The sequence below is a fragment of the Suncus etruscus genome, chromosome 1 (assembly GCF_024139225.1).
Source record: "Suncus etruscus isolate mSunEtr1 chromosome 1, mSunEtr1.pri.cur, whole genome shotgun sequence".
Lineage (NCBI taxonomy): Eukaryota > Metazoa > Chordata > Mammalia > Eulipotyphla > Soricidae > Suncus > Suncus etruscus.
The window spans coordinates 205,521,215-205,546,055 of record NC_064848.1 but is presented as its reverse complement, the minus strand read 5'-3'; the positions used below and the strand labels follow the sequence as shown (position 1 = coordinate 205,546,055).

Here is a 24,841-nt window from a genome sequence, read left to right as displayed (position 1 = left end):
CCTATTTATCTTCCTTCTGTAGGGTTTTATTAAACAGTTCAACAAGCCCTAGTGACTGAGGGAAGATTTTTTTCCTCTCCATTGAGCTTAAGGATGAAATCATCTTAGATTCCTCATTTTTGCACTTTCATTTCCTATTGTTAATCAAGGCCAATTATAATTATGCAGCATTATATCAATTACCACATGTGAGAGAAGGAGGCTGCTAAATGACCTATTGTCAAAACTGGTGTCTCATTACTGACAAAAGAGCCTTTTATTTTGCCAAGAAATTCACATTTTCAAGGGTGGAGGGGAAAAAGCTTCCCATTAATAGGGCTATAGAAATATATATTAAAAAACCTTTTGAATCTTGAAAGGCATTAGGGTCTAATTGTTTGAAATCACAAATGCTAATCTATAATCCGTGTGACCCAGGTCATCCAGCTGATATTCAGAATTTGGTCATCAACTGTATTTTCTTTGGGTCAGCTCAATTTTTCGCAGCTTTCATTCACTGCGTAAAATTGTCTTTCTATAAGTTCTTGAAAAACGAAGGGAGCAATTCTCATCATGGTTCTCTTCCCATAGGACATTAATCATCATCAAATAATGGTTTTGATTGAAATGACAAAAGTGGCCCGATACAGAATGAGAACACTTAATAAATTTTGATTAGGAAGTTACTTGAAATTCATTTCATTCCAGAAGGCTGCAGAATACATTCATTCTAGCGAAAAAATAAGTTTTATTTTTTCTTCACAAAGAGAAGCAGGTTGTTTCAGAACATTAAGTACTGGGAGTTTTATAGAACCATAATCAACGATTCATTCCAAGTGAAGTTGTTCTCTGTGCTTTCCTTTGGGGGACATTTTGGAATCTCGCTCCACAGTGCTCAGGGATTTTTTTTTTTTTTTTTTTTTTGGTTTTTGGGCCACACCCGGCGGTGCTCAGGGGTTACTCCTGGCTGTCTGCTCAGAAATAGCTCCTGGCAGGCACGGGGGACCATATGGGACACCGGGATTCGAACCAACCACCTTTGGTCCTGAATCGGCTGCTTGCAAGGCAAATGCTGCTGTGCTATCTCTCCGGGCCCGCTCAGGGATTTTTTTTGGGGGGTGGGTCACATCCGCCAGAGCTCAGGGGTTATTCCTGGCTCTGCGCTCAGAAATTATTCCTGGTGGTGCTTGGGGGATCCTATGGGATGCCGGGGATGCAACCTAGGTCGGACCCTGAGCACCCCTGGGTATGGTTCAAAGTCTAAGAAAAACAAATGAACAAGGGTCAGAGTCATAGCACAGCGGGGAGGGCGTTTGCGTTGCAGGTGGCCAGCCAGGTTTGATCCTTGGTATCCCATAGGATTCCCTGAGCTAGCCAGAAGTAATTTCTCTTCTTTTTCTTTGGGGAGAGGGGTGTTGTTTTTGGGCCACACCTGGCGGCGCTGAGGTTACTCCTGGCTCTGCGCTCAGAACTCGCTCCTGGCAGGCTTGGGGGACCATATGTGATGCCAGGAATTGAACCCAAGTCAGTCCTGGGTCGTCTGCATGCAAGGCAAATGCTGTGCTGTTGTGCTATCACTCTGGCAGCTGTTTGTTTGTTCATTCGTTTGGCCAAGTTTTCTCAGGCATCTGGGAGTGTGAATTCAGGTGTCACTTGCACAGCTGGACCCCTGGGGTATGCGACAGTCTAGGTCTCCTCCAAGGGAGAGGCACTCAGAGCAAGACACCCCAATCTCTACCTGTGCCTGGGAATACTGTACCAGGCAGGGTGCAAACATGGAATCCCCAGAGTCTGAGGGAGGCTGGAGGGGGGTAAGAGGATAGAGAGAGATTGGGTGACCCCTTAGGAGGTAGCCAGATTTTGGGGCAACCAAGTGCAACCAAGTTTCACACCAGGACTTCAGGTGGGCAGGCCAGGCAGGTGGGGGGCATGTCACAAGTTTGAGGAGGAGTGTGGGACGTTGTGGCTCTGAGGTGGCAGCTGGGTGGCAGAGCAGTTGTCTGACGTGTGTGCAGTCCTGGGTGTGAGTCCCTGAACCATCTCCCTTGGAAAATAATCCCCCAGATGTAAAGTAGAAGAAATAAACAAGGCAATTCTTTTTTTTGTTTTGTTTTTGTTTTTGGACCACACCTAGTAACGCTCAGGGGTTACTCCTGGCTATGTGCTCAGAAGTTGCTCCTGGCTTGGGGGACCATATGGGACGCCGGGGGGATCGAACTGTGGTCCGTCCAAGGCTAGCGCAGGCAAGGCAGGCACCTTACCTCTTGCGCCACTGCCCGGCCCCACAAGGCAGTTCTTGAGCGTGAAAGGTCATGAGAGGATTGAGGAGTTCAGAGTGTTTGGGGCCGGAACGGTGGTGCAGCGGTAGGGCTTTTGCCTTGCATGCGGCTGACATAGGACGGACCTTGGTTCGATCCCCCGGCATCCCATATGTCCCCCAAGCCAGGAGCGATTTCTGAGTGCAGAGCCAGGAGTAACCCCTGAACATCACTGGGTGTGGCACAAAAAACAAAAAACCTGCTGTGCTCAGGGATCACTCCTGTCAGTGTTTCTGCAGCATCTGGTGTCAGGGATTGATTTGGACCCAAACTGTGCTCAAGGTATGAGATCCCTAACCCTTAACCCCTCTACTACCTCTCTGGTCCCACCTTTACAGAGTTGTGAGATTCTTTTTTGTTTTGTGTATGTTTTTGGGCCACACCCGGTGGTGCCCAGGGGTTACTCCTGGCTCTGTGCTCAGAAGTCGCTCCTGGCAGGCTCAGGGGACCATACGGGATGCCAGGGATCAAACCCGGGTCTGTCTCGGGTCAGCTTGCTTGTAAGTCAAACGCCCTAGCATAGTGCTATCTCTCCAGCCCCGAAAGTTGGGAGGTTCTAAGGTGCTGCCTGCTGTGCACTGGCAAGAGACACGCTCCCACCTCATAAGGTCAGTCAGCTTCAAGATATAGGGGTTCAAGGCCAAGGTGGTAGCATAGCACAGCGGGGAGGGCACTTGCCTTGCACATTTCATCTAATCCAACCAGTCTGGATCCCTGCCATCCATTCAATAGGGACCCGGGAGCCTTCCAGAAGTAATCCCTGAGCAGAGCCAGGAGTCAGCCCAGAGTAGCACCAGGTGTGACTCAAAAATCTAAACAAACAAACAAACAAATAAAAGGGGCCGGAGAGATAGCATGGAGGTAAGGCGTTTGCCTTTCATGCAGAAGGTCGGTGGTTCGAATCTCAGCATCCCATATGGTTCCCCGAGCCTGCCAGGGGTGATTTCTGAGTGTAGAGCCAGGAGTCACCCCTGAGTACCACAGGTGTGTCCCCAAAATCTAAACAAACAAACAAATAAATAAAAGGGGCCGGAGAGATAGCATGGAGGTATGGCGTTTGCCTTTCATGCAGAAGGTCGGTGGTTCGAATCTCAGCATCCCATATGGTTCCCCGAGCCTGCCAGGGGTGATTTCTGAGTGTAGAGCCAGGAGTCACCCCTGAGTACCACAGGTGTGTCCCCAAAATCTAAACAAACAAACAATTGAAAGACAGGGGGGTTCACAGTTCCCCAGCCCAGCTGGGGCCTCCGGAACCCGCCTAGGGGCTCCTCCGGTGGCTGGCCTTGGCTTGTCCAGACTCCAAGACAACCCACCCCGAAACCCCAAGGTTGTACCCCCCTGGGGCAGGTCACCCCGAGTCTGCAGTGCCCGGCCCCGCCGGCAGGAGACGGCGTCGCCCCGCGCCCCGCGTGCGCTCCGGGCCCTGGAACCCAGCGCGCAACGGGCGGGCTCGCTGGCACCGCCGCCCCGCTGGGTCCCGGGCAGCCCTGGGCTCGGCGTCGCCGTCCGGCCGGCCTCATGGGGCTCTGTCGGGCCCGGCCCTGCCGCCTGCTGCTGCCGCTGCTCCTGGTGCTGTGCGCGGGGACCCTCCTCTGCTGGTACCCCAGGGCGATGCAGAGACACCCCGGGCCCAGGGACCGAGCCAGGTAGGGGCTGGAGCGGGCCGCACCCGGGAGGGCGACCTGCAGGCTGCCCAGGGTCTGGGGTGGCTCGGGGCGCCCAGAAACCTGCTCCAGGCGCACCCCGAGTCTCTGCCGGGGAACGGAGGTTCCCACTTTCGTTGCCTTTGTTGGGGTCATTTCCAAGGTCCAGATTCGGTCTCCCCCTTTGTGTCTGGAGTGCGCCCTGGGGAAGGGACCTCATGCTCTCCTTTAGGGGCCCCCCCGGGCTCTGCCCACCCGCCCTGCTGCCCGGGACAGGCGCTCTTGTCTCTTCTATGAAGCACCTCGTGGGCTCCTGCCAAGAGGAGAGTCCCAGGGGGTGCGATCTGTCCCCCCCAGAACCATCTGCTAAACCGGGCCCTTCGCTTGTCCTGGTACCCCCCACTTCAGTGAGATTGGATGAAGGTCCCCCTTATTTTTTTAATTTTTTAATTTTTGGTTTTTGGGCCACACCCGGCGGTGCTCAAGGGTTACTCCTGGCTGCCTGCTCAGAATAGCTCCTGGCAGGCTCAGGAAACCATATGGGATGCCAGGATTCAAACAACCTTGGTTTGATCCTGGGTTGTCTGCTTGCAAGGCCAACGCCCTACCGCTCTGCTATCTCCAGGTCCCCCTTATGGCCCCACGTCCCCCTTATTGAAGAAGTGTGGCTTTTTCTTCTGCATTGCCGGGTGCACCAGCGTTGGCCTGGATTTGGGGGGCCGGAAAGGCACCTATACCTTCCCAGACTCCCAGGCCACCCTGTTCCAAGTCTCTCCCTGCATGTGGGATGAAGGGCTTTCTGGAAAAGCTCTGGCAGCTACAGAACCAGGCCAGGTGCTGACTTTATGGTCCACCTGGCCTACACTCCGCACTCCCCCATTCCCTCCCCTTTGAATCCTTCAATGTTCCAGAAAAGAAGGGGGGGGATTGCAAAACCAGAGCCCAGCTAGCTCTTCTGAATTGGGGAGGGGTCTCAAGACAGAAGTGACAGCACAGTGGGAGGGGTGGATATTTTTCTTCTTCTCTCTTTTTTTTTTTTTTGTTTATTTTTTTGTTTTTGGGCCACACCCGTCGATGCTCAGGGGTTACTCTTGGCTGTCTGCTCAGAAATAGCTCCTGGCAGGCACGGGGGACCATATGGGACGCCGGTATTCGAACCAACCACCTTTGGTCTTGGATCGGCTGCTTGCAAGGCAAATGCCGATGTGCTATCTCTCCGGGCCCTGGATATTTTTCTTATTTGTTTGTTTTTGGGTCACACCCAGCAGCGCTCAGGGATTACTCCTGGCTCCTCTATGCTCAGAAATCGCTCCTGACAGGCTCGGGGGACCATATGAGACGCCGGGATTCGAACCAGTGTCCTTTTGCATGCAAGGCAAACGTCCTAGCTCCATGCTATCTCTTCGGCCCCAAGGGTTGGGTTTTGCCTTGACGCAGTTAACCCAGGTTCGATCTCTGGCATGATCCCTGAGCACAGAGCCAGGAGTAAACCCCTAGTGCCGCTGTGTGTCTCCCAAACCAAAAATTTTGGGGGAGTTTCCTTAGCTGCCCTCAGAAGTAACCCCCACTTCCCACCAGCAGAAAGTGTGATCTCACTCACTGGCAAACCTGCAGAGCTCATAACAGATTTTTGTTTGGTCTCTCTTTGGGGGAGCACATCCAGTGGTCCTCAGGGGCTGTTCCTGGCTCAGCGTTTAAGGAACCCAAGGGGGTGGAGGAGCTTGGGGAGGGAACCCCCATGCGGGTCTCCGCATGTAGGTCTGGCCCAACGCCCGGCCCCTCCCGCCCAACTGTGCTTTATATTGGGTTGTTTTAATTTGGGGGCCTATTCCGGGCCATTGCCCAGAGTAGGATTATTTCAGGTGGTATAAAGGGACCTACTGGATTAGAACTGGTGTCTGATTCCTTTGGACTTTTTCCCTAGAGCCAGCCCAGGCTTGCAAGATCCTTGGGGCTGAGCCATGCACCTGCCCCTCACCCCAGTATCCCTAGAACGCCACTCTGTGCCCAGCCCCTCCAGGTCCAGGCAGGTGGGGCCATGTCCCCACCCCATCCCCAACAGGAGGCAGATAACAGGAGGTCGTTGTTTCCTCACAAGCTGCTAAAACCCAGTTAGGACACTTGGGGTTCTGCCTGCTCCTTTGGGGAATGGCCTTTTCTCTGTCTTCCCTGTTGCAGGCGCTTCATGGGGTGGATGAACCTGTGTCCCCCGGAACAGGCACTGAAAATAAGCAGCAAGACATGACTCGCACAATCATCTGCCTTTTCTTTTTTTTTTTTTTTTTTTGGTTTTTGGGCCACACCCGGCCTTGCTCAGGGGTTACTCCTGGCTGTCTGCTCAGAAATAGCTCCTGGCAGGCATGGGGGACCATATGGGACACCGGGATTCGAACCAACCACCCTTGGTCCTGGATTGGCTGCTTGCAAGGCAAACGCCGCTGTGCTATCTCTCCGGGCCCTCATCTGCCTTTTCTATTCAGTTTTAGGCAGGCTCTTGGCGGTGCTGCAGACCACAGCCAAAGCAAATGCCCCTCGCTGAGACAGGCCCTGTCCCCAAACCATCCAGTGTGCCCTCAACTTCTGTCATGGCACCTTTTTCAGTTGTTTCTGTTTTGAGGCCACATCCGGTGATGCTCAGGATTCACTCCTGGCTCTGCACTCAGGAATCACTCCTGGGGATGCTTAAATGCCCCTATGGGGTGCTGGGAATCAAGGCCAGGTCAGCTGAGTACAAGAAAAATGCCCTTCCTGCTGTGCTATCACTCTGGCCCTTTTCCAGGCTGCTACTTGGAGAAAAGCCTGGGACTGTGACAGATTGATTCTGAGATAAGGGCTAAGACCACAGTGGGCTCAGCAACAGTGACTTTCCTATGCACAGTCACAAAGCACCTGACCAGGGGACTGAAGAGATGGCATGGAGGTAGTGTGTTTGCCTTGCATGCAGAAGGACGGTGGCTCGAATCCCGGCATCCATATGGTTCCCCAAGTCTGCCTAAAGCGATTCCTGAGCGTAGAGCCAGGAGTAATCCCTGAGTGCTGCCAGGTATGACCCACAAACCAAAAATTAAATAAAATAAAATAAAAAGCATCTGACCCCACATTGTCATGTTACTCCCAGTTGAAGGAGCTGGGCTGTTTCAGGACAAAGCTTTTTCTGGGGGTGCCAGAGGAATAGTACAGGTGATGATGGGGGGATTTGCCTTGCATGTGGCAAAGGCAAAGATGGACCTAGGTTTGATCTCTGGCATCCCATATGGTGTGCTGAGCATCGTCATGAGTGATTCCTGAGCACAGAGCCAGGAGTAACCCCTGGGCACTGCTTGGTGTGGCCCCAAAATAAAACAAAACAAAAAAGATAACAGGGTCAGAGTGATGGTACAGTGTAGGTGTTTACCTTTCAAGCAGCCGGCATGTGATGGACCCGAGTTTGTTCCTCAGCATCCCAAATAACCCCCCAAGTCTGTTAGGAGTGATTTCTGAGCACAGAGCTAGGAGTAACCCTTGAGAGCCTCTGGGAATGGCCCCCCAAAAAAATGACTGCATGGATCAGGGTTCTAATCCTAGATAGGATCTGGGGGTCCCCATAGAAGGCACCCCAGCCCAGGGCGTCAGGCTACAGGCCCCATTCTTTTACATGTTCATCGGGACTGGGGAAGCATCAGGAGGCCCCCCCAAAGTGAAGGGGTGCCCATTCATGCACCCTTTCACCTTCCCCTGTGCCTGGGCTGGGGAACCCCTAGGAAATTAGTATGGGGGTGGCTCATCTTGGCTTTGTCGGAGTGCCAAAACCCCGTAACTGTGTTTCAAGCCTGCAGGGAGAAAGACCCCAGAGCCTGCTGAGTGCTGAGCCACCGGAAATTGGGGGACCAAGGCAGACTCCAAAACAGATGGTCTGTCCCACCGACCCCTCTTTCTCTCTGCCTCCCAGGACCATCTTGCCCCCACATGTATTCTCAACACTAAAGCAGCAGAGTGCCTGGACCAGAAAGGTAAATGGGGGTACGCAGGTGGGGAGAAAGGGTTGTGAGCACAGACTGTTTCCCCTCAGGGTTTCCTATACCCCAAAGGCAAGGGTCACTCAGACATTCACAGATGTATCTTTATTTGTTTTTATTTTATTTTATTATTTAATTTTTGGGGTCACACCTGGTGGCCTCGGGGTTACCTCTGACTGCATTCAGGGATCACTCCTGGTGGTGGCCGGGGCAACCTATGAGATGCTGGAGATCAAACCCAGGTCAATTAGCCTCCCTTTCCACTGTACTATCTCTTTAACTCCTTGTTTTGGTGTTTTTTTTTGGGGGGGGGGGGCACACCTGGCAAGACTCAGGGGTTGTTCCTGGCTCTGTGCTCAGGAATCACTCCTGACAGGCTCGGGGGACCATATGGGATGCTGAAGGTTGAACTGGGGTCGACCACATGCAAGGCAAAGGCAGATGCCCTACCCACTATGCTATTGATCTGCAACCTGGTTTTGGTATTTGAATCACCCCTGGCGGGGCTGAGGGGAACCCCATGCGATGTCACAAGGATCCAAACCAGGTCGGCCATGTGCAAGAACCTATCCACTGCCCTATCTCTCCAGCCTCTGCAAGATGGGTCTTGAAAGTTTAGTCCTGTCTTACTTTCTTTTTTTTTTTTTTTTTTTTTTTTTTGGTTTTTGGGCCACACCTGGCGGTGCTCAGGGGTTACTCCTGGCTGTCTGCTCAGAAATAGCTCCTGGCAGGCACGGGGGACCATATGGGACACCGGGATTCGAACCAACCACCTTTGGTCCTGGATCGGCTGCTTGCAAGGCAAACTCTGCTGTGCTATCTCTCCGGGCCCCTGTCTTACTTTCTAATGCCCAGAGCAAGCACCGGACCCTGGACAGACATTTGGAGGAGGGTGTTGGAACCTTCTAGGCCCTGCTCTGCTGGGACCCCGGCCCACAAACACGTCATCTCAACTGCTTGCTGGACCCAGTTCCTCTCAATTTGAGTCTTGTCGCAACTCTAGGAGCTCAAATGAGCAAACTGAGGTGCAAAGAGGCCAAACCCCTTGTCATGGGGCTTTTGACTTAACCTCCACACTCCCTGCCTCACCAAGCTCCACCACAGTGAACCCGGGCAAGCCCGAGAGTTCTGGGGTGATTAGGACTTAAAAGGGGTGATCAGGCCAAAAAACAACAACAACAACAAAAAAAAAAAGGGCCCGGAGAGATAGCACAGCGGTGTTTGCCTTGCAAGCAGCCGATCCAGGACCAAAGGTGGTTGGTTCGAATCCCGGTGTCCCATATGGTCCCCCGTGCCTGCCAGGAGCTATTTCTGAGCAGACAGCCAGGAGTGACCCCTGAGCACCGCCGGGTGTGACCCAAAACCCAAAAAAAACAAACAAAAAAAAACAAAAGGGGTGATCAGGAGTCAGAGAGATAGTGCAGTGGGTCCCCAGCACCTCATGTGGTCGTTGAACAGTGCTGGGTGTTGATTTCAGGAATTGAGAAACAATTCAAGTGGTAGAACTTGAAAAACTCCCAAATTCTGATACCCGATACCCCAACCATCCTGTGTCTCCAACACTGCAAACATCAGGGCCCCAGTGGTGGGTCAGAGATCCAACATGGGGTCCGTGTAGGCACCAGCTAGAAATCCTACAAGTGCCATGGCCAAGAGGACAAGCTAGGATTAGGGTCCCAGAGCCTAGAATGGGGCTCCTTACCCATTTTCTGAGAAACATCCCCCCAAAGATGCCCCTAAATGGAAGGTGAAGAATTAGGAGGCCCAGAAATGGGACTGGAGAGATATGACAGCGGGGAGGGTGCTTGTTTGCATGTGACTCACCTGGGTTTGGTCCCCGGCATCCCATAGGATCCCCCGGAACCTGCTAAGATGATTCCTGAGCACAGAGCCAGGAGGAACCCCTGAGCACTGCAGGGTGTGGCTTCCAAACAAAATAAACAAGGAGGTCTCTCCCTCTCCCCGTTTCTCCTTCTTTTGCTCTCCTTCCCACCCTCCCTCTCTCTCTCCCTTTCTCTCTCTCTCTCTCCCTTTCTCTCTCTCTCTCTCTCTCTCTCTTCTCTCTCTCTCTCTCTCTCTCTCTCTCTCTTCTCTCCTCTCTCTCTCTCTCTCTCTCTTTTTGGTTTGTTTTTGGGTCACACCCAGCAGTGCTCAGGAGTTACTCCTAGCTCAGAAATTGCTCCTGGCATATTAAGTATTTAGAAGCTTTCATAATACTTCTCTTTGGTATGTTTCCCGACCTTTCAGGTAGGGGACACTGTTTAGATCTGAATAAATTGGAGTTAAGCTGGGAAGACAGGGTTCCTTTTGCAGCTAGCTAAGCGCTCTAGAGTTTTGGAGCAGTTGGCAGTTGGAAAAGGATTTTGTGTCCTACCTTCTTGCCTCTTCTTAACCCTCCTGTCTGTATGGATTATTTACCCTGGACTTATGCAACCGGAACAGCTTTCCCTGTTCTGGGTGGAAAGGGGAATGGGAAATGCCTTCCCTCCCTAGGAGCTCTGTGGAAACCAAACCTCCACCAATCTCCTAGAAAGTGTGACACTATAATGGCAGGCTCGGGGAACCATATGGAATGCTGGGATTCGAACCCGGGTCTGTCCTGGGTCAGTCAGGTGCAAGGCAAAGGCCCTACTGCTGTGCTATCTCTGTCTCTGTCTCTCTCTGTCTCTCTCTCTGACTCTCTCTGTCTCTGTCTCTCTCTGTCTCTCTCTCTCTGTCTCTCTCTCTCTCTCTCTCTCTCTCTCTCTCTCTCTCTCTCTCTCTCTCACTTCTGATGACCTGTTGGATCTGGGTCTCTGACTCGAGGTCCCAGTGTCCAATCTTCTCTCATTCCCCCCCCCTCCCCACACCCAGCCCTGTCAGCACTCCCTTCCTGGGGCCATCCAGAGGCACCCCCGCTTCCAGAGACTCTTCAACCTCTCCATCCCAGTGCTGCTGGCGGGGAATCTCTTCACCCCGGAGCTCTGGGTCAACCTGAGCCAACGCAAAGCCCCCTATGGCTGGCAGGGCTTTTCCCATCAAGGTGACTGTGCTCTTGACCTCTAACCTCACCCCATCTCCTGGTCTCAGCCCTGCTGAAGGCCTCACAATGGAGGTGCAGAGCCCTACTTTGTGCCCTTTTCTCAGGATGGCTTCCACCCCTAAACCCCAGCCCCCAGGCTGGAGAGGTAGCATGGAGGTAGGGCATTTGCCTTGCATGCAGAAGGACAGTGGTTCGAATCCCGGCATCCCCTATGGTCCCCCGAGCCTGCCAGGGGCGATTTCTGAGCGTAGAGCCAGGAGTAACCCCTGAGCGCTGCTGTGTGTGACATCCCCCCAAAAAACCAGACCCTTTACACATCCCCTGCCCTGCTATATATCACCTAACCCTTTGTACATCTCCCTAAGAGACCCATAGGGGGCTGGGGCTGCCCTGTCCAGTGCTCTCACTATCTTGGGGCTTCCTGGTATAGAGACACCCATTTTCAAAGGTGACCCAGACAAGGCTGCCTCCAAAAGCTGTAGGCCACTTTAGAGGGACTCACCCCCAGTTCCCTGCCTCCCTCCCCCCCTCCCAACCCCCTGATTTCTTCTGGAAATAACCTTGGGACAACTAGTCATTCCAGTTCCTGGGGGTCTTGCTCCGACCTTCCTCCTTCAGCCTTGGAGTGCCCCCATTCCTCCCTCCTGACCCCCACCCCTACCCACAGCCATCGCCTCCACCCTCAGCCTCCTGAATGGCTCAGACAGCACGGAGCTATTTGGGGGTTCCCAGGAACCGCGCCCCCCCTGTGTCCGCTGCGCTGTGGTGGGCAACGGGGGAATCTTGAATGGTTCCCACCAGGGCCCCAACATCGACGCCCACGACTATGTCTTCAGGTGCGTGGAGCAGGGGTGTGGGGGACTGGCCCCAGACAGAACTAGGAGGTATCTCCCGCTGGGCCTGGCCCCGGGCAGGCCAGGACAGCACAGAGGGTCTCACCAGCTGGAGAGTCCCTGGGAGGGAGGAGGAGGCCTGATTATATAAACATGGTGCACTTAGTGGGCAGGGAGAGGGTCCTGGGACGACTGCAGAAGGTCTGGGGCAACTAGAGGGGCGAGCCCCACGGGGAGAAGCAAGAAGGTGTGTGTGACCTTCCAGGATTAATGGCGCCGTGATCAGAGGCTTTGAGCAGGATGTGGGGACCCGGACCTCCTTCTACGGCTTCACCGTCAACACCATGAAGAACTCGCTCATCACCTATCAGAATCTGGGCTTCACCTCTGTGCCCCAAGGCCAGGTGCGCCCCTAAGGTCTAGTGGGTGGGTACCGGGAAGCCCGGTCCCTGATCAATGGGCTGGATTGTGTCAGGATCTGGGCATACACGTGGAGGACCCCAAGATGGAACACCACACTGATGAAGGAGGCATGGAACCCCCCCCAGAAAGGAATGCACACCCAGAAGCTGGGTGCACAAGTGGGTACACATGTGAACCATACCCATCCTGTGAGGGCTGGGGCCCCCCCATCCACCATCACCCAAGCTCATGCTGCACTGGGAAAAGGCTCCCCAGCCTGTCCTTGGATGGCCCCCCACCTAGAATCATTGGGATATCAAGCCTTATACTGAAGGGCTCGGCTGTTTTCATGTTGTTCCTCGACCCCAGAGATGTGTGTCCCATAGTCCTCCCAGACCTGTGCAGGCCGGGACCAGGTAGCAGACAGGACTGGGGTCTGCCTATTGGCTCCCCACTGTGGATCCATCCCAGCACTTTTCTCTGGTGCCTCTGGAGGACCCCAAAAAGATTCTGTAGGGCATGGGCCGCAGGAATGGCACAGTGAGGGGGGCACTGGCCTGGCACGTGTCCAGCTCAGGTGCCATCCCTGGCACACCCAGATGGTCTACCATGCCCCGCTAAGAGTGATCCCTGAGCAGAGTTGGGAGTAACCCCTGAGCACCACTGGGTGTGGCCCCAAAACAAAAAAGCTTTGGCACAGCATCACTGGCTGGCTTGGTTTCTAGAAACTTCTGCTTCTGGTACAGAGTTCAAGTGAGCTTGACGCCCCACTTGAACACAAGGATCCATCTGAGTCATCAGTCATGGCTTTGTAAGTCACCCTGACACTGGTGCCTGAAGGAACGAATGCTTTTGTCTTTGGGCCACATTCAGGGCTTGGGGCCAAAGAGATAGCACAGGGGTAGGGCATTGGCCTTGCCTGCAGCAGACCCAGGGCATCCCATATGGTCCCGAGCCTGCCAGGAGCGATTTCTGAGCTCAGAGCCAGGAATAACCCTTGAGTGCCGTCGGGTGTGACCCAAACACCAAAAAAAAAAAAAGAAAAGTGAGGAGCCGGAGCGGTGGCAAAGCGGTAAGGCGTCTGCCTTGCCCATGCTAGTCTAGGACAAACCACGGTTCAGTCCCCTGGCATCCCATATAGTTCCCCCAAGCCAGGAGTGATTTCTGAGCGCATAGCCAGGAGTAATTCCTGAGTGTCATCGGTTGTGGCCCAAAACCAAAAAAACAAACAAACAAAAGTGCTCAGGGCTGACTCCTAGCTCTGTGCTCAGGGCTGATTTTTGCTCCTGGCTCTGTGCTCAGGGCTCACACTTTTATTATCAGGCAGTTTCAAGGGGCCAGAAATTGGGGGGGCCCTCAACAGTGTTTTGTGTTGCTTCTGGGTTTTGTTTGTTTGTTTCTGTTTTTAGTTCCTGGGGTGCCCCATCTGTGCTCAGGGCTGACTCCTGGCAGGGCTCAGGGGACCATGTGGGGTGCTGGGGATCCCCACCCCATGTAGTGTTAAAACTCTAGTCCTTAACAGAGTCTAACTCGGGGCCTCTTTCTGGGGAGCCTAGGGGAGAGGGATCGGAGCCATGAGGGCTTTAAGGGGACTGCTTAAGACTCCCCACCCCGCAGAACCCAGGAGCTGCACTTGTCAGTGGGGAAATCCTTGTGGTGCAATCAGCCCTGGACAGACCCCAGAGGGCTGGGATGGGAGCACCCAGGCCTGGGGCCTTGTTGAGACCACCACCACACTCCCCGCGGGCTCTGGGTGCTGCAGGCCAAGGGGAACCCAGGGTTGGGGGTTCCCTTCCTGCAGGCCCTGCCTGTGGCCCATTTCCTCCAAGAGCCCATCTCTGGCCCCCCAGGACCTGCGCTACATCTTCATCCCCTCGGACTTCCGAGACTACGTGATGCTCAGATCAGCCCTGCTGGGCCAGTGTGTCCCTGAAGGCCGAGACGAAGGGGACAGGTGAGAGTGTGTGTGTGTGGGTTCACTGCGGTGCGAAACAGGGACCCCCCAGCCTCGAAGCCAGTTCCCAAGGCCACCTAACACCCCCACCAAGAGCAGCTCCTGCTGGGGTTCCGGGGACCCCACCCCCCATGCTGACCCAACAATGGGCCCCCACCCACTGGGCACCGGGTCAAGGGGCTCCAGGAGGGGCCTATGAGACCCGGGCAGGCCTGGCGCTGGGGGGGTCTGCCGAGGAACATCAGGTGGACGCGAACCTCCCAACACCCATGAGCTCCCCCTCCCAGACCCCCAATCCGTCCCCCACCCAGTCCCCTTCCCAGTCCCGCTCCCACCACTCCCCGTCCAAGGGCTACCGCTCGGGCACTGCGCCCTCCCCGTCCCCGACCCGGGGGTCCACCCGGGTCCCCTCGCACCCCGCCACCCCCCCCACCGCCTCCCAGCCGTCCTCCCGGGGCTCCTCCCTGACCCCCAGCCCGCACGTCCAGCATGTGGCACGAGGGTCCGGCCAGGTGCCCACCCCGCCCACCTCCAAGTCACCATCTCAGTCGGGCTTCAAGGTCCTGTCCCGCAACCCGTCCCTGACGCCCGCTGGCCTGGTCAGGTCTCCGTCCTACTTCGGGCCGGCCATCTCGGCCACCTACATCGGGCCGGCACGGGCCATCCCCTCGCAGATCGCCCCGTACGTGCCCCGCTTCCTCAAGGAGCCCCCCTTCTTCCAGCCCCCCACCTCGCAGCTGCCCCAGAACCAGTGCTTCCCCTGCCCCTTCCCGTGCCAGCCCCAGGGCCCCGACCGGGAGCGGGCACCCCCTCCCGACTCCCTCTACTTCCCGCTGCTGCCACCGCCGCCTCGCCAGCCGCAGACCCGCAGCTCCTTCCCCACCCCGCCGGCCCTGTTCACGCCGCCCTCGTCGCTGTCCTACACGCTGCCCCCCGACGTGCTGGTGAGCGGGAAGCCGCATGTGGTGCCCACCTCGCTGCCCGCCACCTTCTACACGCCCTTCTCCCGCTTCTACACCCAACCGCGCCCGCGTCGCGCCCGCCGGCTGCTGACCACCCTGCCCGGATCTCTGTCCCTCCCGCCTGTCATGCCCGGGAACCTGGAGGGGGCTGGCCGCTCTGTCCACTTCTTCCGCGACTCTTAGGCCTCAGACTTACTTCGGACCAGAAGCCTCTGCCAGGAAATTCAAACTCCTGCATCCTAACTTCATTAGCTACGTGACAGAGAGGTACAGGGTGTGCGTGTTTGGGGGTCAGAGAGGTACAGCAGCCTGGAGTACATGTATGCGTGTGTGCGTGTATTCGTGTGTGTGTGTGTGTGTGTGTGTGTGTGTGTTTGAGGGCTGCCCTAGCCTCCCCAAGACTGTGACTTCCAAAGGCACAGGGCCGGGATGGGGACCTGCAAGGCACAGGAATGACAGGTACCAGACCAAGTCAGCTTTCAAGGCCTCCTGCTACCCTCCTGCTTAAGGGGCATCTGCCGGAGACATTCTGGGTTGCCCGTCCCGTAGCGGGCATAGTATGCCACAGGTCACCCGTAGGGCCCAGCAGTGGAGGTGCCCGCTGTGCCCAGAGGCCGAGTGATTGGGCCTCACTTCCGGCCCCCTAAACTCAGCACCTTGGACACAGGCCCTGTCTGAAGGCATGAGGGGCTGGGAGCTGGTCCTGCGGTGAAGGCAGAACCCACCCTTGGCCACCTCCTGGGTAATCTTTCCACTTCACACCCCTGTCTTGACCCCTTAGCTGGTTTTTCCCAGGCAAGAGACCAAGAGGATTAAGGCAGGTGGGCCCCGACCCGACTAGAACCCCCGCCACAGCTTCGGTGCCTCTGTGCTGACAGGTTTTTAAAATCCAAGCGCAAGGCTAGATTTGGAGACGTATATATGCCGACAACCGGGGCTCTCATGCTGCTCACAGCTCTGCACTTCTGTGACCAGGTATGACCTCCAGGGGCCCACTCGGATGACATGCCTGAAGCACTGCTGGGCTGGGGTGGCCGTGGGTTGACCAGCTCTCAGCCAAGGCGAGCATGAAACTTGCTCTCCATCCTGAGCTCCTGGACTGACCGGCTCGGCAGTCCTCCACTGTTCCCAACTGCCTGAGCAGCCACTCTGGAATCCCTAGCACAAGCCATCACTGTTTCACACGCACATGCGTGTACGTACACACACACACACACACACACACACACACACACACACACACACACACCATCAGTCACACACACGTGTTGGAGTCTAGGTTTTAGAAAGTTTGGACCATATCCGGCAGTGCTCATTGACCTCTCCTGGTCTGGGGTCCCAGTGCAGTATTGGGATTGAACCTGGGTCAGCCCCCTACCAGGCTGGCTGGGGTCCAGCCACCTGAACCCCCTTACAGGGCCAGGACCCAGCCCACTAACCCCCCTTACAGGGCTAGGGCCCGGCCCACTGAACCCCCAGCACTCCCCAGAAAGAGGCAACTTTCAGGGAAGCCATCACAGGCCTCCCCGTCTAGCTACAGAACCATACCTAAGGGGCCAGGGGCATGCTGGGGGCCACGTCCTCCGTGCCAGTCAGTCCAGCATGTGTCATACCCTCATCCAGGTTAGCGCCTACGGATTCATGACCGCCAACTACCATGAGTTTTCTGACCACTACTTCGATCGCGTCAAGAAGCCGCTGGTTTTCTATGTGAACCACGACCCACTGCTGGAGGCAGAGCTTTGGAGGTCTCTGCATGAGGCAGGCATCCTCGGACTGTACCAGCGGAAGCCTTCAGAGGTTCATCTGGGACTGGACATCCTGTCTCCTAGGCAGGAGCCTTCCACACCTGTGCCAGGGCCATAAGGACCAGGAAGGGACCCAAGGCACTGCCTGAGACAACAGGACCGAGCAGCTTCTGCCCAGGAGCCTTCCGAGTGGCTAGTGAGCAGCCCTAGGTTTAGGAGTCCCTGAGGGACACTCATCCGGGCCCGAAACCTCCTCCTGCACGTGCATATATACCCCCGACCACCGCATACACCGTTTAGGACTCAGAAGCAAATTTTTTCCAAGGAGATCACACTGCTGTAGGCAGAAGGCCAGACATCGAGTTGATACGAAGCTAGCTTATTGCATAAAGAATAGACACAGCTGCCTCGCTCACTGCTTATTAGGGGCCAAGGATGGGGGAGAGCAGCCAGGGATGGTGTTAAATAAGGGAAGTCCTGGAGGCTCTGCAAATTTAAGCCCAGTCAGTTCCTTTACCCACTAGTTATGACCAGGGGGTGGGGTGGGGGAAGATAGCTAGGACACTTTTGCCTTCTTGCACAGTCATCCCAGGCATCTTATAGGGTCTCCCTATCATGCCAGGAATGATTCCTGAGTGCAGAGCCAGGAATAACCCCTGAGCATCACCAGGTGTGGCCCAAAAACTAAAAGTTATGACCATAATAGGCCACCAGGTATGACATTAGGTAATTAATGAACTAGATTCCTCCAGAAAGACTAAGCCGGAACCTCAAGAGCTTCCCCACCCCACCCCCAAGAAGTGTTAACAAAGCCCTGGATTGTGCTCTAGGGTGAGGCAGGTAAAGTGGGTGGTGGGGCACCACCTCTGAACTGGCCCTGGCTGTGATGTTGGGGAGCTGAGCCAAGCAGAGACAACTGCTTCCGGAGGGCAGCTGAATCCCCAGCTGGCACTAGAGCCCTTCCAGCAAGGGCCCAAGCAGGACAACCCTGGAAGGACCTTAAAGCAACACCATTGTGCCAGGATTGCCTAGGGGCACTCTATGCCCTTCCCTTACCCACATCCCCTCCCATGTGGGGTCACATTCCAAGTTGTTTGTGGCTATCAATCCATGAGGGACCTGAAAGCCATTTTGTGGCTACCAAAGAAAACACGCAGTACAGCACATAGTGTGCTTGGCCTTTGTCATAAGGGAAAGGTTTATCCCTTGATCAATACAGGCGAAATGTAGCTTCACCATCAAGTCAAACCAGTGAATGACCAGAGTTTGGCCAACATAAGGCACCCGTGTGGAAGAGTTCTCATGGCACACTAAATTGCTCAGGGCGACAGGGGGAAGGGAAGGAAACACTTATGTGACCCAGCACCCACTTTGGTCCTTTTCCTGGTTAAAACACAAAAAAAACCACAAAACTTAATAGCACAGTGGTAGGACATTTGCCTTGCACACTGCAGATCCAGGACAGTGGTCCGAATCCTGGTGTCCCGAATGGTGTCCAAAGCCAAGAGCGATTTCTGAGTGCACAGCCAGGAGTAACCCGAGCGTCACCAAAGTGGCCCAAAAACAAACAAAAAAAGAGGGTCTAGGGAGATAACGGTGGTGAGTTTGCCTTGCACACAGCCAATCCAGAACTAATGGTGGTTCAAATCTCGGCAACCTATATGGTCCCCCTGAGCCTGCCAGGAGCAATTTCTGAGTGCAGAGCCAGGAGTGAGCCCTGAGCGACGCCTGGTATGACCCAAAACAAAACAAACTATAGAGGTGAGTGATGGCACAGCAATAGAACATTTGCCTTGCGGGGCCGGGTAGGTGGCGCTGGGGGGGCCGGGTAGGTGGCGCTGGAGGTAAGGTCTGCCTTGCAAGCGCTAGCCAAGGAAGGACCGCGGTTCAATCCCCCGGCGTCCCATATGGTCCCCCCAAGCCAGGGGCGATTTCTGAGCACATAGCCAGGAGTAACCCCTGAGCGTCAAACAGGTGTGGCCCAAAAACCAAAAAAAAAAAAAAAAAAAAAAAAAAAGAACATTTGCCTTGCATGCTGCCAACCTGGGATGGACCCTGGGTTTGATCTTTGGCATCCCATATGGTCCCCAAGCCTGCCAGGAGTAACTCCTCAGCACCACCAAGTGTGGCCCAAAAATAAAACCAGGGCTAGAGTGAGAGCACTGGTAGGGCGTTTGCTTTGCACATGGCTGACCTAGGTTCAATGTCTGGCACCCTATATGGTCCCCCAAACCTGCCAGGAGCAACCCTTGAGCACCACCAGTTATGCCCCAAAAGCCAAAACCAAATTCTTTCCCTCAAAACATTTTCTTTTTTTTTTTTTTTTTGCTTTTGAGGCCACACCCGTTTGATGCTCAGGGGTTACTCCTGGCTAAGTGCTCAAAAATTGCCCCTGGCTTAGGGGGACCATAAGGGACGCCAGTGGATCGAACCGCGGTCCATTCCTTTGTTAGCGCTTGCAAGGCAGACACCTTACCTCTAGTGCCACCTCACCGGCCCAAAACATTGTTTTCTTGGTTTTTGGGCTACCCCTGACATGTTGGCTTGGCAAGGCCCTCCGCTGTGCCATCACTACAGCCCCACCCAGAAAGTTTTGTGTGAGAATGCTGATATAAAGGCTGGGGATAACTTGGAGGCTCCGTACCCCCTCGTGCTGACAACACGAGCCCTTTGAACGATTTATTCAAACTTCAAAATGGAAACCCCAATCTCAGAAGTCATAGGGACACTCTTCTCCACATATCCCCCCGCCCAACTGCTTCCATGGTTCCAAGGCTCCTCAATGGGTTCTGGGTGTCCTTGCTACACCCTCAGTTCTTTTGCTGCCAGCGACCTTCACCCCTCAGCCACTCGGTGAGGGTCCTGTAGGAATGTTCCAGCACTGCAATGAGTGGCAGAGCCGACCTGTGAAGGCAAAAGAACCAAACTGACCAACCACGGGGCCCAAACTGACCCTGTGTCTTGGGGTCCTCATACAATGGTGCCTTCACCTGTGCTAGCTCCCCACCCAAGTCCCTCTTATGCTTTGGTTTCTGAGCGAAATACACCCAGTGGTACTCGGGTGCCACTCCCAGCTCAGGGTTCTAGGGATGGAACTCCAGGCAGCCCCAGCATGGAGGGAGGCTCGGCCTCTGTCCCCCACCCCCACTGACCCAGCCCACAAGCCAACCCCCAGGTGCCAGCTGCTGCGGGGCCCATCTCCAAACTCAGCATCTCCCCAAAGCTTTCCCCATTATGTGGCTGCAACTGATGCCCATTCGGACCTGGCACTCCCACGGGAGTCCAGCCTCCCCCAGGCCACTTTGCTACCTGACTATCAGGACGGAGAGCAGAGGACAGCCCACAGCTGGTACCTCACTCCACACTCTAGCTGGATTCCCAGCAGCCCCTTAGAAAACCTAGATTGCTCCCCCAGCCTCAGAATATGGTTTTCCCTCAGCTGATCTGCTCAGACAGGGATAACGAAGCATCACAGGCTTGGGGGTGCTGCTCATGGCCAGCTGAGGGGCAAAGAAGAAAGGCTCCAACAAAGGACACGGGGAACATCCCTTTCACTTACAGGGTTCATAGCAGGGCAGCTCCGGTCTTCTGGGAAGTTGCTTCAGTGGGAATGGGCTGAGGCTGTACCTGGACCGGGGAAATGGGAAGAGGTTGCTCTAGGACTCAGGGACCCTCCTGGGCTTCCAGTCAAGGCAAGGTGACCACTGAGCATCAGTCGTGCACTTTCCGCACGAGAAGGCGCCTCTGCGCCTCAGACAGGGATAACTGCATCATCACAGCTCAGTTCCGCCAAAACTGCCCCAGATCCCTCCTGCATACCCGCAGGCAGAAGCTGGCCCCAAATGCCTGCATGGGGCTGGGGGGCACTGGCACTACCTTCCAGGCTGTTCCAACCTTTCGCAAAGGTGGAGTTGGGGGCTGGAGATCCAGCAAGCAGCAGACCTCAAGGCTGATCCCCAGTACTGGCCAAGGCCCCTGAGGCAAATATAAATACAATCCAGGCTCACCCCTTCAGCACTGAGAGCCTGGAGGTGAGTTGGAGCAAGGAGGTTGGAGAGCAGATCTCTCCCCAGATCACTCCTCCACCCCCATAGGTAGAATTAAATGAGATTTGATTCCCTCTACCCACATTGGAATGTCACCAAGAATATCCTTGGTCCCTGAGTATAGTGAGGGAGAAATGAAAGAAACTGAGTGGAAGAGAAACCCAAATATGAAAGGATGGTGGCCAGGGGCCAAGTGGTTGATGGTGTTAAAGGACAGAACTAAACATCCAAACTAAAGTAAACAATAATGGAATCGAAAATCCCCAAACTTTTTTTTTTTTTTTTTTTGGTTTTTGGGCCACACCCGGTGGTGCTCAGGGGTTTACTACCTGGCTGTCTGCTCAGCTCCTGGCAGGCATCGGGTGGACCATATGGGACACCCGGGATTCGAACCAACCACCTTTGGTTCTGGATCGGCTGCTTGCAAGGCAAACACCGCTGTGCTATCTCTCCGGGCCCACCAAACTTTTAACAATCTAAACTTAACCCACCAAACCTGGTCATTTTCACTGCTCTGACCCAAAAAACAAGGGATTGGGACAGTACTTGCCTTGCACAGGGCCAACCCAAGTTTGCCCCCAGCACCCCATGCAACACCAGGAATAATTCCTGACCATCTCTGGGTGTGGGCCCCCTCTAAAGAAACAGCCCATGGGGCTGAGAGACAGCATGGAGGTAAGGCGCTTGTCTTGTATGCAGAAGGTCGGTGGTTCCAATCCCGGCATCCCATATGGTCCCCAGAGCCTGCCAGGAGTTATTTCTGAGCGCAGAGCCAGGAGTAACCCCTGAGCACGGCAGTGTGGACCCAAAAACCAAAAACAGCCCACAAAAACAAAGACAATCAAATGAATGGACAAGCGAAACTCAGTTTTGTTTCATTTTGGGGGGAGCTTCCAAGCAGTGTGCAAGGGCAAACTCCCAATAGTGACAGGCCAGAGGACTCAAAGTTATGGGCCCTGAGATACAGAGTAGCTCAAGCCTGCTAGTGCTGGACACTGGAACCCAGAGGCCACATGAATGGTCAAGCACCCCTAACTCTCACCCCTGTGCTACACTACCCTTCAGCTCCATTCTCAGGGATCTTTTTTTTTCCCTGGTTTTTGGGCCACACCCAGTAACGCTCAGGGGTACTCCTGGCTATGTGCTCAGAAGTTGCTCCTGGCTTTGGGGACCATATGGGACACCGGGGCGATAAAACCGCGGTCAGTCCTAGCGCAGGCAAGGCAGGCACCTTACCTCTAGCGCCACTGCCCAGCCCCTTTTTTGGTTTCTTTGGCAACAACTGATGGTGCTTCCTTTCCCTGAAATCCTTTGGCCCTGTTGCCTCTGAGCTGGAATCATTAATGTTCCTTTCACCACGGATCAGCAGCAGCAGAGGAAGAAAACATTACCTCAGATGGTTAACAGCACAAATACCGTTTGTGAGGCCCTGGCGAAGAGCCCAGTTGAGAATCCCTCACTTCCCTTATGGGAGCAGTAACCTCACCAGGGGAACCCCATTCTGGCCTACCAAAATCAGCTAACTTGAACGGGAATTCCCAAACTGCCTGCAGGCATAAGCAAGAGCGAAAAATCTTACCCTTAGAGAAAGATTGTGTTCTCACCCTGAAAATGGTGAGGTCCCAAGGCATTTCCCAGAATCTGAAAGAGCGAAATCCAAAAAAAGCAAGGCTCTTTTAAAATTGCTTTAGATCTGAGTGTTTAAAATCAGACAAAGCCGGGGCCGGCGAGAGATAGCATGGATGGTAAGGCGTTTTGCCTTTCATGCAGGAGGTCATCGGTTCGAATCCCGGCGTCCCATATGGTCCCCGTGCCTGCCAGGAACAATTTCTGAGCCTGGAGCCAGGAATAATCTCTGAGCACTGCCGGGTGTGACCCAAAAACCACAAAAAAAAAAAAAAAAAAAAAAAAAAATCAGACAAAGCCTCACTAATGAACAATCCCCCCCCCCCCCAGAAAATCGCCCTATGCGAACTCTGACACCTAAAATCCTTTCCTAGTCTCAGACTGGGGTTCCATTTCTAACAATGACATCTGGTGATTTTTGAAACTAGGAGAGGGGGGAATCAAAGGGACAGACAAGTCGTTGCCACTCTCCCTTTCTGCCACCAACCAAATTCTACCTCTAACAAATCACACTCATTTTAGGACTCCAGTCCTTTTTTTTCTTTCCTGGAGGAATCTGAAAAGGATTGGCAGTAGATCCTCTTTAAAGGTTTGAATTAATTGGGCCCGGAGAGATAGCACAGCTGCGTTTGCCTTGCAAGCAGCCAATCCAGGACCAAAGGTAGTTGGTTCGAATCCTGGTGTCCCATATGGTCCCCCGTGCCTGCCAGGAGCTATTTCTGAGCAGACAGCCAGGAGTAACCCCTGAGCACCGCCGGGTGTGGCCCAAAAAAACCAAAAAAAAAAAAAGGTAGAATTAATTCACTAGTGTTTGGGGGTCACACCCAGTGGCGCTCAGGGGTTACTCCAGGCCTCTACTCAGAAATCACTGTTGGCAGGCCTGCAGGACATAAGAGAAGCCAGGGATCGAACCCAGGTCGGGTCCGGCACACCTGCAAAGGCACAATTTCTCAGCCTCGTCCTCTTATTTTGGTGGGCTTGGAGGTAGGTGTTAAAGGAGGTCATTAGACAGACCAGGTGATGCTGGCATTTGAACCACGGTCCACTTTAAGTGGGAGGCCTCATGTAGCAAGAAGCATGCTACTTACCACCAGCCCTCCAGTTCCTCCTTTAAGCTTCAACCTGCAGGTCTGCTGCTCGCTGCCCTCTGCAAAAGTCACTGGGGAGGGAAGCCAGAACACATGAGATGAAGCTAGCTGTAAAACTAGGCTCCTGGCTCCCAGCCCACGGGCCACCACGCGAAGGGATTTTGAACCCAAGAGGGCTGCTGCCATCCTCGTCAGGTATTCCCGAGGCCAAGACCCTAATGGAAAGATCATCGTGGGCCAACAACCGACTATCTCCCCGGTGGGCAGAATTTGGGGGGGGGGGGGGGGTCGGCGCCACGTGCTGTGGGACGCATGGGGTGGTGCAGGTTGAAGGTGCCATCACCGTGAATGTAGAGGCATGAGCTCTACCCGTGCAAAACATGATGCAACAAATGTCAAATAAATGAGTTTGGGGGGTTTTTTTTTGGTCACACCAGGCAGCACTCAGGGTTCCTCCTGGCTGGCTCTATGCTCAGAACTCGCTCCTGGCAGGTTCGGGGAACATGGGATGCCCTATGGGATTCGAACCACCTTCTGCATGCAAGGCAAACGCCCTATCTTCATGCTATCTCTCTGACTCAAGAAATGAGATTTTTTTATTTTATTTTTTAAATGTATTTAAAGAAAATACATTACACAGTTGACATACCTGGTCATAATACATTTGTTTTAGGAAGGCCAAAAGCAACAGGATTTAAAAATAAATAGAAAAACTGAAAGAAAAACTAAAGAGATGGAAGAGAAAGCAAAGAATACAATCAAAGAGATTTTAACCAAGTCTCCAGCCACCCTGGCAGCGGGGTCGCCTGTCAGCTCGTCACCGACTGGTCCCCAAGGAGATCCGGGAGCCCTTGTGCACCGACACCGTGTCCCGGAAGATCCAGTTTTCCTCTTTCCCACCTAGGCAAGCCCTTACCATAGCCAAAGGCCCGATGCGCGCGGAGCCAGGTCGAGCTAAGAGCCGCCATGACTGTCAAACACGCGGCCGGCCTCGCAGAGAGACGGGGCGGCTTCGCGCATGCGCCCAAATCTTTCCCGAAGTCTCGCGAGGAAGGAATTCTCGCGATGTCGAGAAAGAGCTCATGGGAAATATAGTCCACCACGCGGTGTGGCGAAAGGGCTGACGGGACATGTAGTTTTTTGGGCTTGACTCTGCAGCTCCGCTCTGGTCCCTTTGCTGTCTGTCCTTGACAGATCGCAGCGGGACAGAAGCATCGCGGGGGAA

General features: G+C 54.4%; 2 protein-coding genes and 1 non-coding gene across 3 annotated transcripts; 2 read left to right on the top strand and 1 right to left on the bottom strand.

Annotated features, from left to right (window-relative positions):
- The first annotated feature begins 3,813 nt into the window (after positions 1-3,813).
- Positions 3,814-16,983, top strand: ST6GALNAC2 (ST6 N-acetylgalactosaminide alpha-2,6-sialyltransferase 2). The gene is made up of 9 exons (XM_049777259.1): positions 3,814-3,943; positions 7,869-7,929; positions 10,789-10,957; positions 11,625-11,793; positions 12,056-12,194; positions 14,043-14,146; positions 15,292-15,375; positions 15,987-16,083; positions 16,732-16,983. The coding sequence occupies exons 1-9, from the start codon at positions 3,816-3,818 to the stop codon at positions 16,972-16,974; spliced, it is 1,194 nt and encodes a 397-aa protein (XP_049633216.1). The 5' UTR covers positions 3,814-3,815; the 3' UTR covers positions 16,975-16,983.
- Positions 14,416-16,011, top strand: LOC126013629 (uncharacterized). Its single transcript, XM_049776737.1, has 2 exons — positions 14,416-15,375; positions 15,987-16,011. The coding sequence occupies exon 1, from the start codon at positions 14,416-14,418 to the stop codon at positions 15,289-15,291; it is 876 nt and encodes a 291-aa protein (XP_049632694.1). The 3' UTR covers positions 15,292-15,375; positions 15,987-16,011.
- A 3,283-nt stretch (positions 16,984-20,266) lies between the features above and the next one.
- LOC126030484 (small nucleolar RNA R38) lies at positions 20,267-20,337 on the bottom strand. Its single transcript, XR_007503125.1, has one exon. It is a non-coding gene; the product is annotated as a small nucleolar RNA R38 (small nucleolar RNA).
- Positions 20,338-24,841: the final 4,504 nt, after the last annotated feature.